At 40.4% G+C, this 24,180-nt stretch overlaps 1 protein-coding gene across 7 annotated transcripts; it reads left to right on the forward strand.

The window, feature by feature from the left end:
• The first annotated feature begins 813 nt into the window (after positions 1–813).
• nfe2l1b (nfe2 like bZIP transcription factor 1b) lies at positions 814–23,371 on the forward strand. Of its 7 annotated transcripts, none has more exons than XM_049013640.1 (7): positions 814–975; positions 1,947–2,009; positions 2,985–3,870; positions 12,491–12,721; positions 14,816–14,905; positions 18,340–18,492; positions 18,583–23,371. In XM_049013640.1, the coding sequence occupies exons 3-7, from the start codon at positions 3,301–3,303 to the stop codon at positions 19,984–19,986; spliced, it is 2,448 nt and encodes an 815-aa protein (XP_048869597.1). In that variant the 5' UTR covers positions 814–975; positions 1,947–2,009; positions 2,985–3,300; the 3' UTR covers positions 19,987–23,371. The 7 variants fall into 7 exon arrangements, with proteins under 7 accessions (XP_048869597.1, XP_048869601.1, XP_048869596.1 ...); XM_049013639.1 differs by lacking the exon at positions 814–975 and adding an exon at positions 1,165–1,526; XM_049013642.1 differs by lacking the exon at positions 814–975 and adding an exon at positions 1,165–1,459.
• Positions 23,372–24,180: the final 809 nt, after the last annotated feature.

The following is a 24,180-nucleotide window of genomic DNA, read 5'->3' on the forward strand; positions in this document are numbered from 1 at the left end:
GTGCTTTTTGTAGGTACAGTAACAGCCAGAGACCTTCAAATGATCACCTGGAGATATACTTTGTTGACTTGAACTTAATGTGGAATGTCTAACTTTCAAGTGCATGTTGAATATTCAGCTGACCTGAAATTCCATGACATTTCTTCTGCAACAGTGGTTTGTTATACATGTACAAAGTATAAATTCAATGTCAACTATCTGAATAAAAAGTATGTCTTAAATCGGTTAATGGCATAGACCAATATTAACGTGTTTGTTAATATTGATAGAACTGGTCCCAAGACAGGAAGAAACTTGTTTACCTTGGGTTTTTAATATTTATTATAATTTTTACAAATAGCTGCATAAATGTAAAGTGTAGAACATTTTAAATGCCTATTTAATAGCTGTCACTAACAAAGTAATGCATATATATATTTTTGCTTTTAACCTTAAAATAAGTTTGATGATTTATTTACCCAGTTTATCTTGCCAATCACATATCTCATAAAAAATCTGAAATTTTGCAGTAGGTTATCACATTTTTGCAACTGATTTAAATAAATTTATTTGTTATATTTAAGAATGTCTGGCAATGCCGTTACTTGTTATATTATTGGTTCGTTTTAATATGTGTGCTCAATAAATGCAAAATCCAGGGTGTGTTTTTATACTGTATGTATAGATAGCGGCATTGTGGAGGTGCTCTCACGCTCGGCGTCTTTCAGTATACATACATTACACTTAATTCCACTAGTTACAGTATAATTTCGAGACTCGGGGATTTCGGTCTGACGCAATGATCTCATTCAAGGTAGCTACTGGAACATTCTACGCATGCGCTGTTTAAAAAACGTGCATGCCCGGCAGAGCGTTGGTGGAAATTTTGCAAGTCATGGTGGGCCGTTCAAGCAGGCAAGGCGGTTATTGAATAACTACCGACATGTAAATAAGTTAAATTTCTGGAAATATTTGGAGAATAACAACATATAACAGGTACTTAAGATAATTTCTTTGTAAAACATTTGCTTGTTTGTAGCTTTGGAAAATAGAACGCTAGCTGGGCGACCAGGAACTGCTCAATATGTATTTGTTATCATGCGTACTGAATTGATCGTTTCTTACTAATGTTGATAACTTTTTACAATTACGTCATAAAGTAATATCACACTGTATAATTAGATTTTTTACGATTTAAAAAATCCTTGTTTCCCCTGTTACTCACATTGCACTTGTAATGTCCCACCCCTTTCGCTGCTTTATTGGTCGAAAATAGTAAGAATCCGGCAAATGCCTCTCCTCCTTAAACCGTGATTGGCTGGAAAGCATGTATGTCACCTTGTCGCCACCTGTTGCTAGGCTGCGTGTCGCCGATGGCGGAAGCGACCCAGCTCACTACTTCCTGGTCCTCGGCAAATTGTGTTTTGTTTCGGGGTAGCGATATACGTCGTGATAGCCTTCTGCACCGACATATCGAAAGGTACATTTATCTTTGAATCTGTAACATCAGGACAATCTCGGAAGAGAAAGCATTGGCAATGCGAGAAGTGAGTGGACCGTAGGGGACATAAAAGCGAGACTGCACGTCACTTAGAGGGAGGGGATGTAGCGTGAAAGAAACAGTGAATAAATTCGCACGCTGGCCAGTTCACCTTCATAACAACCTCCGGCAACATCAAAATAACGGACAAGAGCCTGACGTCTAAGAAGTGTAGTAAGCTAGCTAGTAAAAATGTTCTGTGAAGAAACGATTTAGCCTTTAGTCTTTGCCAGAACATATCGAAAGCTCTGCATTTAACGCATGGTTGTTGGTCTTGGTAGTAAGCTAATGCGTGCTTGTCTGCGACATAGCATAAAAAAACTGCTTGATACAGTTTAGCTAGCTTAGATATCCGTGCTGTATATTGTGAACTATAACTACCGAAACGGGAAAACAATGATTTTCTACGTTTATGCTCGATTTCCAGGCAAAGGTGGATCTTGAAGGATTTCTTTGACGGAAACAAGAAGGGGCCTTCGAGCTTTGAAAGGTGATAATCTCAGCAAGGTTCAGTTTATATTTTAAGCATATTTTAAATGATTTGTCCTGCTGCTGATAGTTTTATTTGTTTGCTTTTATCTTTTGTTGCACAGTGATACTATACCTGATGTGTAGAGTTAGCAGGACTTTCATTGGGTTATGTTTGCAACTGTTAGAGTAGATGTTAGTTAATTTACTTCTTGGTTATTGTAAAGAATTTATGTAGAAAGTATGGCCTTGTTCCATTTCATCTGATTGGTATTTTATTGAACTACCTAGGATGTGTCCTCTGAAAAGAACCATGTTAATAGCTGTTACTATAAGTAATTGAAATATATGTATTGCTTTACTTTTAGTATTCACTGTTTTAAGTGATTATTCCTGGTATGTATGGAGTTTACACATTTGTATTTATGTGTAAGTATTGTTGAAACGTTGATGTAGATCTTGTATGACCATTCCACAGCCTAGAACTTTTTATTCTTGCTTAAATAAAATGCTCGTAAAGAAGATATTGTATAGAAAGTTATGGAAGTTTATTGGGGAAATCACAAATAGATATATTAGTGGTATTTAAATCGAGCATATTTTTGAATAACTTGAAATAAAGAAGCAAGTTTTATGTAGTGAAATTGGTGGTGCATGTGTGGTTTCATTACATGGTATAACTTCTTGAGCTTGGAAAGATGGGACTATTACATAGGAGATGGTCAGATTGCATCATCAAGAGCACCTGCCAACAGCAAAGCAAGTATTATGACAAACAAGTTTACTAAAAGTAGGTCAGACTGCTATGGAAAGTGGTTCTTCATCTTCCTGTAATGATATCCTTCGTTATCAGGTCTGTGATGAGATTATTTTTTAATCTTTTGCCTTCAGAGTCACACAGGATAATTTAGACACTTTAGGTCTTCATTGTATGATGCCTTATTGTTCACCTCAAAATAGGCTGAATTTGTATTTGTTGTTGTTTCCGTATGTGTAGGCGTATGAAACCTTGCCAAGGAGGAAGACAATTTTCAAGGAAGCCGTTTTGCAGATTGATTTCATCCCATTCAGTGTATACAGTTTTTTTCAAACGAGAGAAGTGGAAGATTCCAATCTTTTATTGTCTTGTATTTTGACATTAAATGAAATCCACTTAAATATACCTAGCTTCCATTTTTAATTAGTAAACTTTCCTTTTTGGCACTACTCTTAAACTTTTTTTAAATTATTTTTTAAGAGAGCTTGCTTTTTTTAAAACTTTTTTTTTTATTTCTGTATTTTTTTTTCTTTTACACTTTTTCTTTTGCTAAGAAATGCTTTACCTGAAAAAGTATTTCACAGAGGGCTTGATTCAATTCACTATCCTGTTGAGTCTCATTGGGGTGAGGGTGGATGTGGACACCTACCTGAGCTCTCAGTTTCCCCCACTACGAGAGATCATTCTGGGGCCCAGCTCAGCCTACACACAAACCCAGTTCCACAACCTCCGCAACACGCTGGACGGCTATGGGATCCATCCCAAGAGTGTGGACCTGGACTACTTCTTCACCACTCGCAGACTGCTGAACCAGGTGCGCTCACTGGACCACCTGCGTGTACCCAGCACTGAGCTTAGTGCCTGGTTGGTGCACCGTGATCCTGAAAGCGTTGTGTCAGTTGCTGGTCAGTCTAGCCCCAGCATCGTACTGGACAATGGCAACAGTCTGGAGGACGTAACCAACCCCGAGGGCTCAGCCATGAGGGGTGGAGGCACTGATGGGGAGAGCACACCTGACACCAGCTACATCATCAGCGGCGAGGAGAATCTAGGGGCTGTGGCTCCCCAGGATAACCAGGACCAGGGTGGCTGCGATAGAGACAGCAACGATGATCTCACTAAAGAGGTATGTTACCCTTAACCTTTTTTCAAGCCTGGAGGAAGTAACAGAACTTGGAACTAAATGCCTTTTCAGGAACAACATGGGAAGTTGCTAAACCTGATTACTTCCTAAATGTTAAAATGGTTAAAATGCTTCTTGAATAATGTTAATTAATCACAGCACATACCCAGGTGAGTAATTAATTCTGCATAAATTTTGCATTCCTGCACAGTGCTTACTGCTAATATGTGCCGAACTTGGCTGGACTTATTTACCAACCGACCATAGTACGGCAGAGGGTTACTGAGTAAATAGACAGGATCTGGGAAATAATGAAAGCTGTTGGCTTGAATTGTGGCCTGCAATCAAGTTTGTGATTATTAGGAATGTCACAGATTGTTTTCGCTATAGGTGAGCAGTATCATTAAGGCAAAAGTAAAATATTTAATAGAATATCATCATGTTTTAATTTCCAACACATTCTCCTGTTGTGTTTGGATTTGCTCCTACATTTGATTAGCTTTGAGCAGTTTCACTTTAAATCTTTGCTGCTGGGGCAGTGGCTGTTGGTATAGCTAGGGGAAAATAACTCTCTGTGGTCTTACTGGAACAAAATGGCAATTTTACTAATATTTTTTTAGTGATGGAAGCTCTTGGTGGCCTATTTGTTTTACAGTGTTCTGTTACACCATGTTGAGCAACATGGACATCTGATAACGGGAGCTTGGCATGTTTAAGCCTATCATTACATACTAGGTCACCAATACTTGTTTACATGTTACATATGCCTTGCAAAGTGAGTCCTTTTGACGGATGGATTAGGATCAAGTCACCAAGAAAATATTTAAATTCTGTAGCCTATTATAAGTGAGCAAGGCAACAAGGTAACATTCTCTGCTTATTTTTAATTAGTTAAAGATGCCACATCTCAAACATACGGAGTTCTGTGGAAGAGTAACCGGTGGGGACTTGCTTTTTGATGGTGGTTTTCAGTTTTTGTTTATATTTTGTAAAACTATTCAGGAAGTTGCAAAGCTCATAACACACAATTGAAATGCTTCTGATCATTTAGGTTATATTTAACTCAAAATCACATTCAGGAAAACGTAATGTTGACCTGTCATGCCGTTGTCCCCTGATAACACACACCTTAAAAATGAAGTATAACAATAAACCACTGTAATCTGTATTCCCTCTAGTTCAGAATGTCCATATTCAGGCTTGTGTACTACGTGAGCTTGTCCAGTCGTACCTGAAGAAGGCAGCAATCAGTTTAGAGGCATGCTGTGTTGGAGTCATAATGTCAGGACCTTGTTTTGTGGCTAGGTTGGGGGGGAATGGAGGAGAAAACTCATCACCGTTGGTTTGTAAATCAGATGGGAACAGGAAATTGAACTGGAAACAGGAGGCAGAAGAATCAGGGTGTCTTTGGCTTTGGGACTTGATCAGAAGCTCCCTAGCCAGCATGCTTGGCCCTGTCATGAGGTGGTATGGTTTCCTCCCACACTAGGGTACACTGGCAGGGTTTGCGGTTGCCTGTTTTTTGTCCTCTGAATGTCATTGCCCAGACATGCCCTGTGCTTGAGCCCCAGTCCCCTTATTTGATTTGCTAAATGTGTTCCCAGACACCTCTGTGGAGAACGCAGGCTCTCTGTCTTTGTTTTTCCAGTGCAGCTGACATTTGATGACAGGTGTTCCAGACCTGATTTATTATTATTTTAAAATTTAGGGGGTTTGTCAGAACTGTTGTTATGGTAAAGTCATCGTTTGAATCCTTTTCTTGTATGAATGTCTGCCATTTTCTAAGCTATCTGTGCAGGATATAATTTAGTAGTGTATTTTGGATTCAGTGAATGTGAATTTTAGTGCCAATATTGCTATAGACCTGAATGATTAGTATCAAGTTATTTTAATCTAAGTACACCCGGAGGAAACCTCTTTAACCCCATATAAAAATCAGACCACAGACATTGTACTGTTTGACACAGAAATCAAGCATTCTTATGCTACTTCATGGTTCCTCCAGTGGTGGATTTAAAATCACAATTCGGCATGGATGGCATTTTGAGACTCCATCTTGGGTGACTGATTTGTGGGCTGGGTTATGCATGTGTGTGCTCTGAGTGGTGTCCAGCATCACTGTTTCTCAGTTTCAGCTGAGCTCTGCCTGATAATTCTTCGCACAGATTTTACAGAACAATATGAATCGCACTGATGAGCAGCCGTCCAGTCTGCAGGCTAGTGTACACAGACGGCTCTTCCTGTATTTATTTCCATAGCTATTTGTTGGGACGCTCTTAGGCAGAAGCTAAGCCTCTGAGTCACATGAGACTGGATAGTTGCTAAAAAAAGTCAGAGTGCACTCTAGACATGCTGTGCCCCCGCTTGTGGGTGGAGTCAGTACCATACTAATGTTTGACCAGAGGCTCACTTTATACATCAGATACTCCTTATATTTTCATTTCCCTCTCTGAAGTTTATGCCGAAGAAGTGAAATTGATTTCTGTAGAGCAGAGTTCCCCAATTCCGGTCCTGGAGGGCCAGAATTCAACACAGTTTGCTGATTTTCCCTGCTGAAATACACCTACTATACCTGGCAAATAGCTGATTAAAATGTGTTTAAGCAGGGAAATTGTGGTGGATTCTGACCCTCCAGGGCCAAAATTGAGGCAGCCTGCTGTAGAATACGACAACTGGTTATACAATGTATTTTCTAATTGGGTAACTTCCAAAGGCAAAGAGGTATGCAGTGGTAACATTCTCCCTGCTTCAGGAATTTCTGAAGGAACCCAGGGACTTCCCAGCTGGCAGTACATAATAGGAAACAAAGTATTAACTAAGACTTCAGTCCAATAATATAACAAACAGCGGCACTTTCTGGAAGCATGACTTAGGATCCACAGTGAAAAACACTGGGGGGGGTCGCACTCTCTTAGAGGCTTACATTATACTCAGTGAAAATGATCTTTGCATGGCATGTCTTAGTGCAAATGGAGAACCATAGCACTGGAAAGAGAAAACAGATGATATGAAGTAAAAGAAATGTTTCTGATTTTTAACATTTTTTTTAGTCATTGTACGTGGTAGGAGTGATTGACAGCAGGTACTTTAAGGATTTAAGGGCATTATGTGTTTTGTGCTGCACAGAACTTCAAACGGAGATAGTCTAGTATGGCATATTCCCTCTGTTAGTCCTTTTCGTTATAGATCTGTACATGATTGCAGCAATCCTTTGGGTGTGGCTGTCTGAAGTGGAGGAGTTGTTAATGTGCATGTTTAAGAATGAATTGCCACACTTATGAGTATAATGGCAAATGGCATGTGTATACAGCAGTACCTCGACCCACGAACTGTCCTGTTCACGAACAAATTGGGTTACAAACCAGATGTTCGAAAAATTTTTGTACTGGTTCGCAAACCGTGTTTCAGGCTCTGAACCCACAAACATCCCCCAAAAGTGCCCCAAAGAACCACCCCAAACATGAAGAAGTGTACATTATGCACAAGAACGGCTGTGGGATGTATAAGAACTTGTAGATGTATGGCTTTACTATGTCTCTTCAGAGGACGAATATCTGAAAGGAGAAAAAAATAGAGAGAGAGAGAGAATGTTCTGTTATAACGTTACCTTTCAGTGATTGATAAACATGTTTGTGATGGTTTTTAACAGTCACATATCTATGTGATGCCGGCCGATGAAGAAGGACAGGGATCCAGATATGCGAGCTGCATCAAGTTTTAATGAAAGCACTGGAGCGCTAGCTCTAATGGGGAAAAGCAAAGAGAATGGGCGATGTCCGTAAGCGTGGGTCAGAAGCCGGGGAATCCGTCCAACAGGGAGACACGGGACAAGGGCACACGGGGAAGCGGGAACAGGAGGTGCCGGTCTCAGCAGGGTAGATGGGTCAGGTTCGGGAACGGGTCTGGGAAGAGGACGAGGAGAAGGTAAGGTAAACACACAGGGCAAACGGACCAGGTACGGGAAACCAGGGAGACGAGAGACAAGAAAACGCTCAGTAAGGCTCAAAGACATTGGCTCAATACTTCGCAGCGTCCTCCGGTCTGTCTGTGTCTTTTGACTGCTCGCCACTTAGGATCGCTGCGACGCCTCTGGTGGACTCCGCCCATGTGGGCGTGACAATCTATACTATACATAAAATTACAGTACTTCGTCAATATAATTTAACTCCTATTTAAGTCTTATATTCTCCATTCACACACAGTGGCAACTGTGTATTGTTCGTTTACAATACAAACAAAAGTTCATCGCCATACAACGTGTGGCATCACGAACTGTACATAATTTTAGGCATATGAAAATAATGTGCAGTGTAATAAAAAATAAAATGTCATTTTGTAATTACTGTATTGTTTTTGACTGTTACTCAGTCTTTTAATGTTAATTGTTCAGTTTTTTTTGGGTGGGTGTTTTGTGGTTCTTTTCCGTGTTTTGGCGTCTTTCAAGTGACCAGCCCACCAGCAAGCGTATGCTCAGTTGTGTATTGGTCCGCCTTCCTTAAAAGTATGTTCTCTCCCTTTTTTGCTCTTTAAGGTTAAATTTAAAGTCTGTATTCTTGGTCACCGAAAAACATAAAGAAGTTGAAAAAATTCAGTGTTTCTGAGGTTTGAACGAATTATTTTGTATTTACATTATTTTAACTTGGAAAAATTGATTCAGGTCGCGAACTGAGTCCTCAAAGGAATTAAGTTCGTGAGCCGAGGTATGGCTGTATATTGTTTAGCATGACGGCGGTGTTTGTCCGATCAGCATATTTGTTCACTATGAAAAGAGGTAACTGAACAGCATCAAGCACCTCGGAAATATGATTCATAGCTGTGCTTTTAGTTTGCACTAGTCAGCAGCTGTGTTGCAATTTTCACTTATGTAGAATTCATGGTTTCTCAGGTTATCTTAAACGTCTGGGTTTGAACTGATGTCTAGTTATTCTCCTGCAGTATGTAATAATTCACTATGTATCTGTGTGTTTCTGAGATTCTGGTTTTCATTTTTGTGTAGCTCCTGAGCTCACGTTACAGAATTTCTATAAGCCTCCTTGAGCATCAGAGACGTAGATGTTTCTGTATGATTCAGAGAAAAGTGGCTTAAAACGAATTACATTTTCGAAGTGGAGCTTTTCTCTTCCCAAGCAGTACCAGGAGATTTTGCATCCCATGTAGATTCAAGAAGGTGGACAAAGCTCTTCCTTTTACAATTACCTTAGAGAGAGCACCTCTCACCTGGAGTAGAAGAGAATGCATTCTGCGTTTTAACTCATGCCCTGCCCCATCCTTGGCCTGCTAAATGAGATTGGTAATAAGGAAGGCTCCTTATTGGTCGACAGCATTATTTATATATACACGGATCAATAAATTCAATCTGAAGCTGCATCTGCCCCTGCATGCGTGCTTATACGTAGCGCAGGTACCCTTCCTCTGGCCCCAGCAGGCTCATAGCCCATCTGTCACAGGGGGCCACTGATTACTGAATCCACCATACTGCCTGCATGGCCACTTATGCTGACCTCACAGCTGATACTTGACATTTTGTTACACTGCCGATAATATTAGTAGAGAAAGTCCCAGCCATTAAAATTTTAAAATGAAAAATTTGTTTAAGCTATTTATTTTTTCCTGTTCCTATGCTTGCGTTTTTATCCGAAACAAAACTGTTGTCAGATCACACTTGCAAGCTTTTTTTGTTTTGATATCAGACCTTGTGTTCTTCTGACATTTACTTAATCTTTTCTTTTTCGACCAACTTGCTTCCTCTGGCTCCTGCTTCTAATTAGATGGACATTGTCATGTGATATCGAACACTCGGCCCTTACCTGAAGGCAGTTTGGGTGTGACTGTGCTGGTTTGGAACTTGTTTTATAATGGGACCTCTGTAATTTTTTTTGATGCATTTATAGTAGGGCACGTTAGCATGCCTGTCGTCTTAAATCATGCCTCCTCATTGCCATGGCTTCCCCTTGTCACCAAGGCAACCTTGGGCTTCCTTTGTTTAATGATCACTCCCTTTCATTACTCTACATCTGATCTCTTGATGGTGCGTCAGTCAGTTCCTTGGCTTTGCTAAATGTATTGCTGTACATGTAATTACTGGTTTGTTGTGATTTTCCTTTGCATAATATTTGCTGCCAGAAAAGCAGAATCGTAACATCCCTCCGGAATGTTCTACTGGTAGAGTTACGGCTATTGATAGAGGTTAAATATCTGTTTGCTCTTTTAAAAAAAAAATGGCATCCTTGTAGAAATTTCTGCTCTGTTAGAGATGGGCCGATCCGCATTTTCTCAATTCCGATCCGATTCCTGTACATAGAGAGAGAGAGAATGTTACCACCTCTTTTTGCTTCATTATTTTAATATGATGAATATACGTATCATAAATATTCGTATAAAAATAATTAGGGAGTTGCAGCGAAAACCTGCATACACACCGGCCCTTTGTGGATAACATTGCCCAGCCCTGGTCTAGTCGGTCTGGATCAGTGCCGATACTGATATGAATATTGGGTCAGTGCAGCTGTAGTCCGCATGTATAGAGGAGCAAATGGAGGACCTTACAACAACCCACTAATTTTTTTTAAAGTGTAATTTTTCAAGCGGTTACAAAATGCAACAGTTTGTATTTAATTTTTTTCAGTTCCTTAGAAATACTTGTGTTAAGTCATGGACTTGATTCTGTAAAAACAATTAAAGCTATTTTGATTAATGAAAATACTTTTAGCATGATTAAAAATTAGTGTTTCAATATTAAAATGCATTATTCTTAGTACGGTAAAGAGTCTCATAAATACAGGGAGTTCTCAATTCCTGTACTACAGTGTACTGTAAAATGTGCCTAAGAGAACCTTATGTTTGTGCCCTAAGCAGTAAGTCGTAGACTGTTTAAAACGCGTATGTGTATTGTGCTCATTATAGAGTGACAGTCCTGCAAATGTGCAGCTATGTAAATTATCTATACATTATTAGTGTGAGGGTGTGCACGCGCGCACACACACAAAGAGACAGACTGGCATCCCATTCAGAATTTACCCCTGCCTTGTTTCCAATCCTGCCTGAATTAATTCCAAGGTCCCATGTGACCCTGATGGGGATGAGCAGTTTCAAGACTGATGGATGTATGAATGTATTCTCTCTCTTTCCCCCTCTATCACCTCTATCATGAAAATAATATTGGTAATGTTAAAGGAAGCCAAAATTTAAGTATCTGTCTCTTACTTATTGCAACAAAGGGATCAATGTTCTGAAATTAGGTTTATGGTTCCTTTTTTCTGTGGCACTCAGCTCTTGTATTATTGAGTTGTTTTTATACCTTAGACCAGGGATGGACAATCTTATCCCAGTCAGTCGTTTAATTGATAATCTAATTAGAGAGTTGCAGTGAAAACCCACCAACACAGCGGCCCTCTCTGGATAAGATTGGCCACCCCTGCTTTGCACCATGGGCTCCCAAACTATTCAGCCACGACCACCGAAGTAACAGTAGCAGAGACCCATGAGCCCCCCTAGGTGGTTGACGCATGGCGCACACTTGCTAATAGACTCGTCGCTTTCATAACGCAAAAGAAACGCTGTATGCGCTTCGCAATTAAATAACGTTACTTTATGAAGTCAGGTCTGGGTTTAATTTTGGAGATGGCCACTCAGAGATCAGCACGTTTAGTTGGGGTCTCTGTTTTTAATGTATGTTAGCGCTTTTTAATGTATGTTAGTCTTTGCATAAGTAGATGGATCCCTACGGCATCAGTATATCTAGTGTCTTTTGGCAAAACTCTGTATTAACCAACATTTTATCTTTGTTTGCAAAAACTAAATATTACCTACGTACTGTTATCGCATTTTTCTCATGGCGCTGCATTGTCCTGCAGCTGCAATGTGTTGCTACATATTGAAAATTCATTGGCTAAACACTCCAGGTGTCATGTGAGAACAAGCGCCACTGCTGATGACACACTGTCCCGTTTTAATGTTTTGAAATTTTATTCAAAATTAATTGACTAATTATCTTGTAACCTCCCCTTTGGTATCCGCTGCTTCAGACAGTGTGTTTTGTTGGAGTATTTCTAATTCTGTAAAAGTTGCGTAGTGTGAATTTTATTTGGCAGATTTTTGTGCCTTAAGTATCACGTTTAATGACTCTGGCATGACTGAAAGAAATATTGATTTACTAACAGACGTTCAAAATTCAGATGTTGCCCCTTTTTGTGTTTTTAAATATTTGTGGGATGGAAACATGGATTCTCATAGGTCAGTTTCTAGAATCAACTCTAATGCCATTATGTTGTTGTTGCTTTTTATTTGTATTGCCAAATTTTACTCTGATTTTAACTTTTCAGATTTTTTTTTTCCCCAATAATGTCAAACATGCCCTATATTGACATGTGCAGTTTACTCAGGATTGTAAGTACTCTCTGCAGAGATGTAGGGTTTCCCAATCCAGTCCTCGGAGAACCGCAGACAGTCCACGTTTTTGGCGCAACCATGTGGACTGTGGCAGGAAGGTTGGGGGGAGCAAAAACCAGGACCAGCTGTGGATCCCCAAGGACCGGATTGGGAAACAGTGTTATAAGCGGTTAATATGGCTTTACTGCAGTGGCTGTTAGAGGCCTGAAGCTCAGCTTTCATGTTTGTTTTGAAGGATATTGATCTGATTGACATCCTGTGGCGCCAAGATATTGACCTGGGTGCTGGACGAGAGGTTTTTGACTACAGCAGCCGCCAAAAGGAGAGTGAAGTGGATAAGCGCCCCCAAGAGGAGAATGAGGAGGGTGTGGAAAGGGAAGAGAGCTGGAGGAATGGACTCAACCTGCAAGGGGGGCAGACTCGCATACGGGTGGATGGCGAGACAGGGGAAAGCATACCTGAGGAGGTAAGAAGTCATGAATCACCCTGAGCTTGAAAATATCGGTGTGCCTTTGGCCCAAAATTAAATGCAGCACCACTTCCTGTGTACACTGTATTATGGGACAGTATCTGTTTTCTTGTTGGGCACTCGGCGTTCCTGGCAATTTATAACGCCCTCAGCTTGTGGCCCCCGTTTTACAGCGTCCCATTATTACTGTAGCATTCAAGATAAAGGGCCTCACCCAGCTGCATGGCCCAACTGCAGCGATAAATCCAGGACTTAGGACAATAAATTGTGCTAAAAACTTCACACTCCTAAATTTTAGATAGTAAATTCCCCCTCGACCAATATTCAGTGCTACGTATATCATTTTCTTGGACAGTAATGGCCCTTTAGTTCGGTTTTTCAGTACTGTGGTTTGCGGCAGTTGTCCTCCATCTGCAAGGCGAAAATACTGAATTTCCAGGTCTAAATAATACAGTTTAGATGTTCACGATTAGTATGATGTGCACAATTAGAATGAATGGTTGTTTTCCAGATCTGTTGGGGTGGATTTGTATTTTTATCCCCTTTCAAATGTAAGGAATATATCAAATTTAAATGAAAAAAAAAACAGCTTTATAAATAACGTAGTAAATCCAGATAATCTAATGCCATGTTCATAGTAAGAAAGTATCCAGCATATTATAAAACATGAGCTGTCCCTGTCATTTTCTTTATTTGTATTGTGACTGATGTGCTGGCATATTTAATCACACCAGTACTAATTCTTTGGTGACTATTTTTAAATGCTCTAAAGATGCCAACATTGTTCTGCGAGTTCTCTGCTGTTTCTTCAAGTGTCCCCTTCGAAACAAACGTGACTCAGACCTGAATTAATAGCTCTTACTTAGTTTCTGACCTTCCAAGCTTAAAAAATACTGTGGTATTTTATTTTGCTTCCTTTTTATCTGGAAACATTGCGGATCATAAAATGAAAGACGTATTTGCTAAAGCAATTTGAGCACCAACTATTTGTCAAAGGGCATATGAGGAAAATATGCTTCAGTACTTATACCAACACGTAGTTAATATTTCTGTGTTTCTTTAGTAAATATGCAAAAATATTAATGAGAACATGTCATACTGGCAACCATAATTATAATAGTTAGTGTTTGAGCTAATTTTCAGTGTTGACATCATCAATAAATGAGGTTTTGCAAATATTCATTATCAAGAACACTGAATGAGTGATTGAAGATCAAGGTTTTGCTGTAAAGAATGACACACAGGTGTTTAGTGTATGTGTGTCCCTAAGAAAAAGATTAGTCAAATAACATAACACGTTCCATTGCATAACTAATTGACAAACAAAATTAAATTATGGGGCATCATGCTGGTGCAGTGGTTAGCACTGTGACCTCACACCTCTGAGTTCGAGTCTCCGTCAGGTTCCGTGTGTGGAGTGCATGTTCTCCCCATGTCATCGTGGAGTTTCCTCCGGGTATTAAGATTTCCCCCCAGAGTCCGAAAACATGCTGAGGATAATTGTTGTTACCAAATTGCCCGTATGTGTGCATGTGTGAGTGTATGGTGTGTGAGTGTGCCCTGTGATGGGCTGGCCCTCCATCCTGGGTTGTTCCCTGCCTTGCGCCCATAGCCTCTGGGATAGGCTCCGGACCCCCGTGACCCTGAATAAGACAAGTGGTTTCAGAAAATGGATGGATGCATGTATTACATTATTCATTTTATATCAGTGTGTGTGTGTACGTATGTACATGTCAAGATGTGTAGAGAGTTCTACTGTTTTTGTCTGGCAGACTTCCCTATTAGAGTCTAGAACACTGCGACAGAACATAGTGGAAATTCAGAACAGCAATAAACACCAGTTTGGGTACTTGCTGGAAGTGAAACGGAAAGTTCCCTGTGTGTGCAAGTCGAAAGGAAGGGGATGATGGAGAGAATGGTGTACGTCTGTTTTTCGGCGTGCGTGTGTGTTTTTGTGTTGGGAGATATGCAAGTATGACAAAACAGATGAATGTGTGACTTACCTAGGAAGTCGGTCCTGTCATCTCGGGGTTGGCCGTCCTGTGCCGCTTGTTTTGTGAGATCAGTGATCAGTGTTGTCTTCTCCTGTAGCTGCTCAGCCTGGGGGCTCAGACCTCACTGTCCCTGCAGGAGTGCCTGAGGCTGCTGGAAGCTACATTTCCCTTTGGAGAGGAGCCTGAGGTAATACCTCTGCAGGTTACGGTGGAGGTTAAGGAATGCTGGTCTAAAACCAGGCATCGCATATTGATTCAAATTATGAAAACGCTAAGTATTCACTTCAGTCATACCTGCTTAAACTATATGAAATAGTCAACATAATTTGAATTTGTTCAACTTTATTGTCTAGTGAGTCTCAAAGGCATTTCTAAAGGCTTGCTGTAAGACGCTATTGTCTGATGTAGCATGAGTGTCATACAACACTAAAATAATTTGCATTCTTATTTGTGTAGTAAACTAATCAGTACTGTAAAACTCCTGCTGTTTGTGGCTGTTTAGGTTGGTAAGTGAAGCAGATCCTGGTTGCTTGCTGTCATTGTTGCCAAAAGGTTTTATTTTATAATGGGAAATTAAATTTTTGCAGTAAACTAATAGGAAATTATAATGCTTATACAAAATAATTAGCTTGTGCTGCATTGGCAGTTTTAATGCATAGTTCAGGAAAATGCTAATTTAAATGTCAGCCCTGTTGTGTAGACGGCTGATTGAGGTGTTGTGGAACCTGCATTGCCGGTTGGCTGTGAAACTTGGTGAACACGGTAAACTACCTTGACTGAAGCTAGTACTCTGATGCTGTACTGTTAATTTGCCTTATGAGCCGCCACTTTATTAGAAATGCCAGGTAAGACCTCCATTCCTCTCTGAACAACTTGAATTCTTCCTTTGTGGCATGGACTCAACAAGGTGCTGCAGAATTTCCTTACGTTAGCACGTTCTTGCTGTGAATCTCCTGTTTCTCACACAGCAATGGAGCTCAAGTGAATTCAGATATGAAGCCTGGAGACTATCATGTTCATGAAAGCAGTTTGAGAAGACATAAAGTGGTTTATGAAGTGTTGCATTATCCAGCTGAACCCTAAAGCTGCCATGATCCTGGGAAAAATTCACATAATACGTGAAATGTTTTGCATTAAATATTGTGATATTTATAAAACAAAAATTACCTGAAGTAAATTAGCCAAATAGAACTTATTTACCATACAGTCTGTCAAATAAGTTGTTGCTGTTGCCTCGTTGTGCCAAAAGACACCCAGCATTGGTAACCGAACGCTTGCTTTTGCTCAGTATCTTGTCTATGGAATCCAAACTATTTTCATATAGCATAAGTCGTGTGTGTTTTGGTGACCAGTTCTTGGTCGCTTTTCTCCTCCTCACTCATTTTTGTTACATTTCATCACAAATGCACTGTGCTATTTGACTGAGTCTGACAGCAATGACTGGCTCATAGAGCTCATGCAGAAGCATTTTTTTAACCTATTCTAGATAATCTTGGAAAGGAACGATCATTTCTAAGTTTTTTGTTATCTACGATGGAGTATAAATGTTTCAGCGTAACTTTTTTTTCTCCTGACCCAGCTGTCGCCATCCTTTTTAGCCGATTGCATCTGCATAACTCGCGATGTTCATATTACTGTCATACACCAAGCAGATCTGTTTAGGTGACTGGTAACTTGTGGCCATGAAGTGATGATGCACATGTTCAGCAGCAATATTCAGAGGCTGTGGTATTTAAGCGATGCTTGATTGGTGTTTGTAGGTTGAGGGCATATCAAACCACCATCAGCCTGAACTCTTCGTACCAAGTAGGTTGGGTCCATGGATTGATGATGTTTGCGCGAAAGATTCATCAGACAAGATGATGTTTTTTCAATCTAAAACACTCAAACTCTCAATTTTTGGTGAACCCGAGCCCACTGTAACTTCAGTTTTCTGTTCTCAGCCTGACAGGGAGTGTAATCTGATGTGATCTTCTGCTTTTGTACCCCATCTACCTCAAGCTTATGCAGTGCTATGCATTTGGAGATGCTTAAAGAAAATGAATTTCCCTTTGGGATCAAAGAAGTATCTTATCTGCTCGTTCCATTGTGAAGTGCAGTTTGTTACTGTGGCCATCCTGTTAGCTTGAATCAGCTTGGCCATTCACTGTCTTCAAGAAGGTGTTTCCACCTACAGAACTGCTGCTCACTGTGTGTTCGTTTCACCATTTTGGATAAACTAGAAAACCACAAAGAGAACCCCAGGAGATCAGCAGTTTTTGAAATACTAAACCAACCCCATCTGGCACCAGCAGCCATGTGACAATCACAGTCAATTAGATCACATTTCTTTCCCATTTCATTGTTTTATATAACCATTAACTGAAGCTCTTGACCTCTGTCCACATGATTTTATGCAGTGAGCTGCTGATGCATGATTGGCACATTAGATATTTGCATGAACAAGCAGGTTTACAAGTGCTTCGTGACTCTATATTTCCCACGTACCTTTTTTGTAGTTTATCTGTGAGATTCACATAGGTGGATATACAAGAGTTAAATATTCTCATTTAAATACACTTGTAAAAGATTAATAAGATCATACTGATGGATTGGAGTATGACATTAAAATGTGATAATACAAGAAAAATTCATTATATTCTTTGGGTCCTACTAATTAATTATATCTGGATAAATTCTGTTTCAAGGGCATATTTTAATCCCACTGCTGCATTTACTGAATAAATGACCTCATATACTATAATTACTAAACCAAGAATTCATGTTTTTCCATTATTGTAAACTAGCTTTTATAGTTCTATTTGATGTCAACTACTATGGTTTTGCTCACAAAGGTTATTGTCTTGACGATTATATATTTGTTACACTAATTAGGTCTTTGGTTTGTGCACTGTGCGTGCAGTTTGCTTTTGCAATGTGAATACACTAACCTTTTAAAGATTTTTAGACAGGTTTAATGTTTTCAGTTTTAAATTCTATATCACTTGTATACAACTATATAGTATGCGTATACTCGTACAAAATGTATCAGTTTTTGTTTTATTTTTGTAAATGTAATAATTACAATTTACGTGTGATCATCTCTCCCTCCATTTTTCTACAGTATATCCCAAGCAGGATAAGTGAACCTGTGATTGGATGTTTTGTGATTATTACACTGGATTAGGCTGAACAGTAAAGCTCATTTGCTTTGTTTTAGTGTACCGAGTGGTTCTGTTGGCTAAGAGAAAACGAGTTCTCAATATAAACTTCCACAACTGAGATGGCTTAGAAAAACATTTATAATGTGTCTGTATATCAAGTCATTCATCTTGCATCCATCATGACATAACTACTTATGTACTTAAATTTGCAGTTGCTGAAGGGATTTACTTGTGCATGGAGTTTATGTTGGTCTTCCTAACGGGTATCATCTCATTTGGAGTTCATCACTCAGTTCTGGAACAAGTATGCAGTGGTAGCCGTTGTGTTGCTGCCGGTTAATGTAACTGCGAAAATTGTCAGGTTTATCTACCACTGTTTACATGCATAAGGCATGAATGTCTTACAGCGGCAGGTGGTTTGTCTTTCATTGCAGTCTAGGATTGTGTTTCATTTTTTTTTCTTTCTTTGTGCTGATAGTTTACAGATTCTGGGACTCCAGAGCTAAGGGGATCTAGTCATGAGGGCCCCTCCACCTCTCAAAGCCTCCTGCCCCCCCAGTTGCCCCAAGCTGAGCCTTCCCTTGACTTGGAACAGCAGTGGCAGGACATCATGGCCATTATGGAGCTGCAGGTAATGATATATATAGTCTGTTGCAATTTTCTTGTGCATTGTTTATGTATTTTGTTTCTGACCACGCTTTTTCCCGTCTGCTTTGTGAAGGACATGGAAGTGAACACCACTGCAGATAACCCATTCCTCAATAATAACACCAATGGTGGCAGTAATGACAGTGGGATAGAGTCAAGCTCTTTGGTCACCTTTGGACTCTCAAATCCTACTCTTATTAACCAGAATGTAAGTCTTCATCAGGCTTCCTTGCCCAGCTGCAGCCAGGAGTTCCCAAATTTCTTTGGCCCAGAGTTAGATTCTCCAACCACACTTGAAGCTTCTGGCCCTCATCAGCCTGCCCTGCTTAGCCTGTCATCCAGCAACTCCTCCAACATCAATTCTACCTTTGGGGCCACTAACCTGACGGGTCTCTTCCTTCCACCCCTCCTCAATGGCACCAGCAACATCACCTGTACACCAGTGCTGCAGGATCCTCTTAATAGTCTACTAGAGGAAGCCATGCTGGATGAGATTAGCCTTTTAGACTTGGCCATGGAGGAGGGCTTCAGTCAGGCCCAGGCCTTTCAGCTTGAGGATGAGCTGGACTCAGACTCTGGCCTCTCCTTGGACTCCAGTCACAGTCCTGCCTCACCCAGCAGCTCGGAGACCTCCTGTTCATCCTCTTCATCCTCCTCCTCCTCGACCACTTCAGCCACTTTCTCTGAGGAAGGCGCTGTAGGCTATACCACCGACTCGGAAGCAACATTAGAGTTAGAGGAAGGTGCTGTTGGTGGTTACCAGCCTGAATACAGCAAGTTCTGCCGTATGAGCTATCAGGACCTCTCCCAGTTCCAGAATCTTCCCCACCTGGAAAACATTAGCCACAACCACACCTACAACCTTCCCCTGTCATCCAGCTCAGACCCTGAACATCAACAGCCACTTAATACCGTGGGGAAGAAGACAAGCCGTGATAAACAGCAGCAAGCTAAGCTTCAGTCCCCACAGGACTTCTTGGATAAGCAGTCGAGCAGGGATGAGCGCCGTGCTCGTGCTATGAAGATACCTTTCTCTAATGATAAGATTATCAATCTGCCAGTGGAGGAGTTCAATGAATTGCTTGCCAAGCATCACTTAAGTGAGGCCCAGCTGGCCCTTATTCGGGACATTCGCCGCCGAGGGAAGAATAAAATGGCAGCACAGAACTGCCGCAAGCGCAAGCTGGACACAATCCTAAACTTGGAACAAGGGGTTGATGACCTGCGCCGTACCAAGGCTAAGCTTCTCAAGGAGAAAATGGAGTTTGTGCGTTCCATCCGGCAGATGAAGCAGAAGGTGCAGAGCCTGTACCAGGAGGTGTTCACTCAGCTGCGGGATGAAGATGGTCGGCCCTATCCTGCCAGCCAATACTCTCTTCAGTATGGCCCTGACGGCAGCATCCTAGTAATGCCCCGTAGCATGGTAACCGAGCAGACCCGCAAGCCTGATAAGAAGCAGAAAGACAAAAAGAAGTGATCCTGCATCCTTTTCCTTTCGTGTACCACCAAAAAGGTTGATGGGGTGAATACTTTTACTTTGACCAGACTCAAAGAACAAGGAATTTAACAATTCTTCCTGCTTTTAGTTTTTCAGGATTTTTGGCTCCAGTTCTTTCTTAACAGTAAACAACTGTGAAGCACAAGTGCTTTGTTTTCCTACACATTTTGTTTTCGAGAAATTAAGTGAACAGGAAGTAAACAATTGAAAACAAAAGTTAGTGGAACTGTTCGGGAGTAAACCGTAACTGGATCCTGCAAACTAATTAGGCGGAAGAATCTATGGTCATGTAATGTATGGCATGTAAGTTTAGGAAGAAAGAGACTCAATCAGCTTGATTGAATTTGCTTCAAACAGGGTAGACATTGTGGGCCAGCTTTGAAGAGTACTTAAATTGTTACTCTCCCAAATAGTTGGCAGATATGCTATGGTGGTACCCGTGATGAGTTAGCATGCCCACCCATAAAGAAGGTGGATTGGAAGACTAAGATCTAAGGATTTAGTTTGACCCAGATCTGTATGAATCGCTTTTCAAAAAGTGAAGCGAAAGGTAGTGATTCTCCTGAGACATAAGCCAACGTTCACCAAAGGTTGTATGGGGTTCCTTTTTTTTTTTTTTTTAAATAAAAAGGACAACTTGCAGACAATGCTGCAATGGTTCAACCATGCTAATACTGCAAAAAGGACAGAGATGCTGACATTCTGTCAGAGACTTCAAATGTAGTGCTCCTCCGACTCAAGGATCTCAGAGGCCATTTAATGTGGAAGCGGGGAGATGAACAGAGAAGTCAACTGCTTCATGGACATGCTAGGCCGAGAAAAAGCATGGCTTAATTGGAGACTGGACTAAAAGAAGGAAAAATATACGAGGAAGCACACATCGCATTACAGATATAAAAGCCTTTGTTTATTTGTATGTACCACTGTTGTCTGTTTGCCGCTTCGACCATGGTCTGCTGGTCTCTCTCCATATCTCTGTCGCAACTCCCATCACTTTATTGCATCGTATCAGGCATTTCCTGCACTTACTGCACTAGATTTAAAGGCAAGCGCTGGTCCTTGGGCAAATCTCCCATACGGTATCACACAGACCACTTAGAATGGACCGGACTGTGCTTTAGATCAATACCCTAAAAAGGTGTTGCACGTCTTAATAGAGCACCTTTTGAGAGAGGTTTTTGGGGATGGCCAGCCAGGCCCTTGTTCGTTGCGTTTGTTAGTCCCAGAGCACTGAAGTTCCGTTCTGCTGTATTGTCTAGCCAGTTTGAATACTGTGATGATACTTTCTATGAATTAGGATAGAAGCCAGTGCACCACCACCTAACATCTCCATCTCCCTGTATGTGGGGCATGGAGCCCTGTGCCTTACGTTATCTCTCCATCGGTAGCCTCCTTATTGAGTACTTGTATCATGTTATCCTTTTTGAGTGAACCTATGCACCATAAATTAACATGAAGAATACAGAAGATGAAGGCTGTCTCTCTCTATTTTTTAACCTAACAGTTGATCTGCATATTAAACGATTTAATTTGCCAGTTTTCAAATGGAGAAGAAAGCCTGTATTGATTGAAAGGGCAGTCAGTCCTTTCAAGATACTTTGCTAGATAGTACTTCTGATTGTTATGGATAGAAATAAAGTAAAGCACTTTTTTGCTTGCATGTGTAGAGGCAGAAACATCAGGAAAGGACATGATGCAGAGTGTATGTATTTATATTAATGCAGTGTTAATTTTATTGTTTGTCCGCTGACAGGCTGCTGGAGGATGGCACATATTACAGACATACATGCTTATTGGAGACGAAACAAATTTGTGACTTAGGTTATTTGGAAGTGGGTCTGTTCTCATTTCCCCAGCCTACTTCCTGGTACCCTACCACACAAGCCTGGTGGTAGTTTAGGATAAGCTACTTTTTGTTCACAGGGCTTGGTGTTGTGTTCTGCGGGATACTGAGAATAGTGTTTTGTCGTCAAACTACACTGCATATTTGCATTCCAAAGGATTAGCTTGGATAGCTTGTAAAAGTCAGTGCAAGCACTCAAATAGCTATGCTCAGTAACTTATAGGCGTCAGTTTAATTGTGAGGTTGTCTGTCAAGCCTGCATTTGTTATGTTAAGTGCTTTTTTCCTGTAGTACTAAGGAGGTTATGTCACTCGCTATAAGAAAAAAAGGAATATAAATGAGTAAGATTAGCTTTAGCAAGTATAAGAGCGAGTCATTCGCTTGAATTGCATATAAATCCATAATTTAATCTTCATTATCATCACCAGCCCCACATCGGTCAGTGCGTTTTTTGTTTTAAATGAAATGTCTGAAGTGTAAATACAATTATTGCAGTAAAAGGAAATGAATTGCTGATGTCACATGTTTCTGTCTTTATTTTGGGGGGAAAAAATCAACTAAGGCAAAACACTGGATGATTGATGGATGATTGGATGAATGGATACTACAGGGTTTGTGTTTTGTCAAAAAATAATGAAAATATTAAAACCAACAAAAATGGAAAAAAATCTCTGAATTGTGTGTATTTGAAGAATTCACTCAATATACTTTCCAAAGCAATTAATTTTTTTTCCTCATTTTGTCACCATTTGTTCACTTTGTCCTTTGTTTTGTATATATTTTATTGTTCTGTGTTTTCTTCTTTTCATATTCTTAAAGTATTCTGTTTAATTTTGGTTGTACATTTTTCGTTTCTGGTTTACTTTGAAATGTTTTGCTGGCAATCTGGGATTGTTTTAATCATTAATATAATTTTTATTTTCTTTGACCAGTGAATTGTGCTGTTAAAATATGAAATGTATTCCCTAAGGAAATAATTGGTTTACAGGAGTCTTTTCTATTAGAAATATTCTTTTTCACAGTTATTATACTAATGCAGTTATGAGTAGTCAGCTGTGCTGTGACTCAGATTTTTCAGAAATGCAGTTGCCCTGTTAAAGCCAATGTTTAGCTTGAATTATTCTAACATCTGTATTTTCATGTTGAATTTTGAATTTCATTTGAATTTTAGTTTTTGGGGAAGGCTTCAAAAACCGCAAACTTCCAAAGATGAAAATCTTCCTTTAAATCACAAAACACTGGATTTTCGTAGTGGTGTGGAATGGTGTGCAGGAGAGAGTGGGATGAAGAAAGGAGAGTGGCATAATTTAGCCCAGATCTTCACCACCAAGGGAAAAGGTGGTGTAGTAATTTATCAGTGGTCAATGGTTTAATTGTTATACATCAGTAGTTCTATTCCAACCATGAATTGATTGGGCTGTTAACATGGACAGGTATAGATATTGTATCTGTTAACAGTGGAATGATCTTTAAAGAAAAAAATGTTATGGGTATGTTTGTGCAAATAAACAGTTAAAAGTGTTTTTTTTTTTTCTTTTTCTCTTGTATGCATCAAACGATAGTCCAACAAGTATGGTGAAAAGTGCTCTTATGCCGTTAGTATGTCATAGTTTGTTGTAATGGACTGGCATCCTTCAAGGGTATATCCTTATGTCCTATATTTCCCAGATAATGTGTGTATAGATCAATACATTTTATGCAGTTGCAGCACAGCAAAAAGAGTAGACCTGCATTCTGCCGAGTGGATTAGCCAGCTGGTTCTTATTTTTGTGCAGTGTCATGAACTGTTGCTTATATGGCTTTGGGAGGATTCAAGTGATTTGTTCTATCCTCTAAGCAAGTTGCATTAGGAATTACCAGCCAATGATGTCCTTCCATCTGTCTTCGAAGCACACATCCAGGACAGAGTTACGGGGAGCCCATCCCAGGCTGCACAGAGCACTAAGCATGGGAACACAATTAGCAGACACTCTTATGCAAAGTGGCATCCAAATGAGAAAGCAGGGTCAGCCAATCCTAAAACCAACTGGGGATTAAGGGCTTTACTCAAGGGCCCAACGGTGAAATCATTCTGCCAACCAAAGGATTTGAACTAGAGATGTGTTTGGGCACAGAGACCTAACCTGCTGAGATACATACCACTCCTTGGAACACAGGATGCTAGTCCATTGCAGGGTACCCACGTTCCCACGCTCTGAGGATGCCAGGTTTCATAACCGTACATCTTTGGATTCCAGTCGGAAACGTATGGGGAGAACATTCCACCTTTACAGAGGTGGGACTTTGCCCCACTGACACTGGAGGAGTGAGGTAGCAGTCCTCCCTCATAT

This window comes from Brienomyrus brachyistius, chromosome 5 (assembly GCF_023856365.1).
Source record: "Brienomyrus brachyistius isolate T26 chromosome 5, BBRACH_0.4, whole genome shotgun sequence".
NCBI classification, from domain to species: domain Eukaryota; kingdom Metazoa; phylum Chordata; class Actinopteri; order Osteoglossiformes; family Mormyridae; genus Brienomyrus; species Brienomyrus brachyistius.

Coding starts and splice junctions, on each gene's coding strand:
- nfe2l1b (XM_049013640.1), top strand. CDS start 3,301: ATGCTTTACCTGAAAAAGTATTTCACAGAGGGCTTGATTCAATTCACT. Junction 12,722..14,815: donor GGGAAAGCATACCTGAGGAG/GTAAGAAGTCAT, acceptor CTTCTCCTGTAG/CTGCTCAGCCTGGGGGCTCA. Junction 18,493..18,582: donor TGGCCATTATGGAGCTGCAG/GTAATGATATAT, acceptor TGCTTTGTGAAG/GACATGGAAGTGAACACCAC.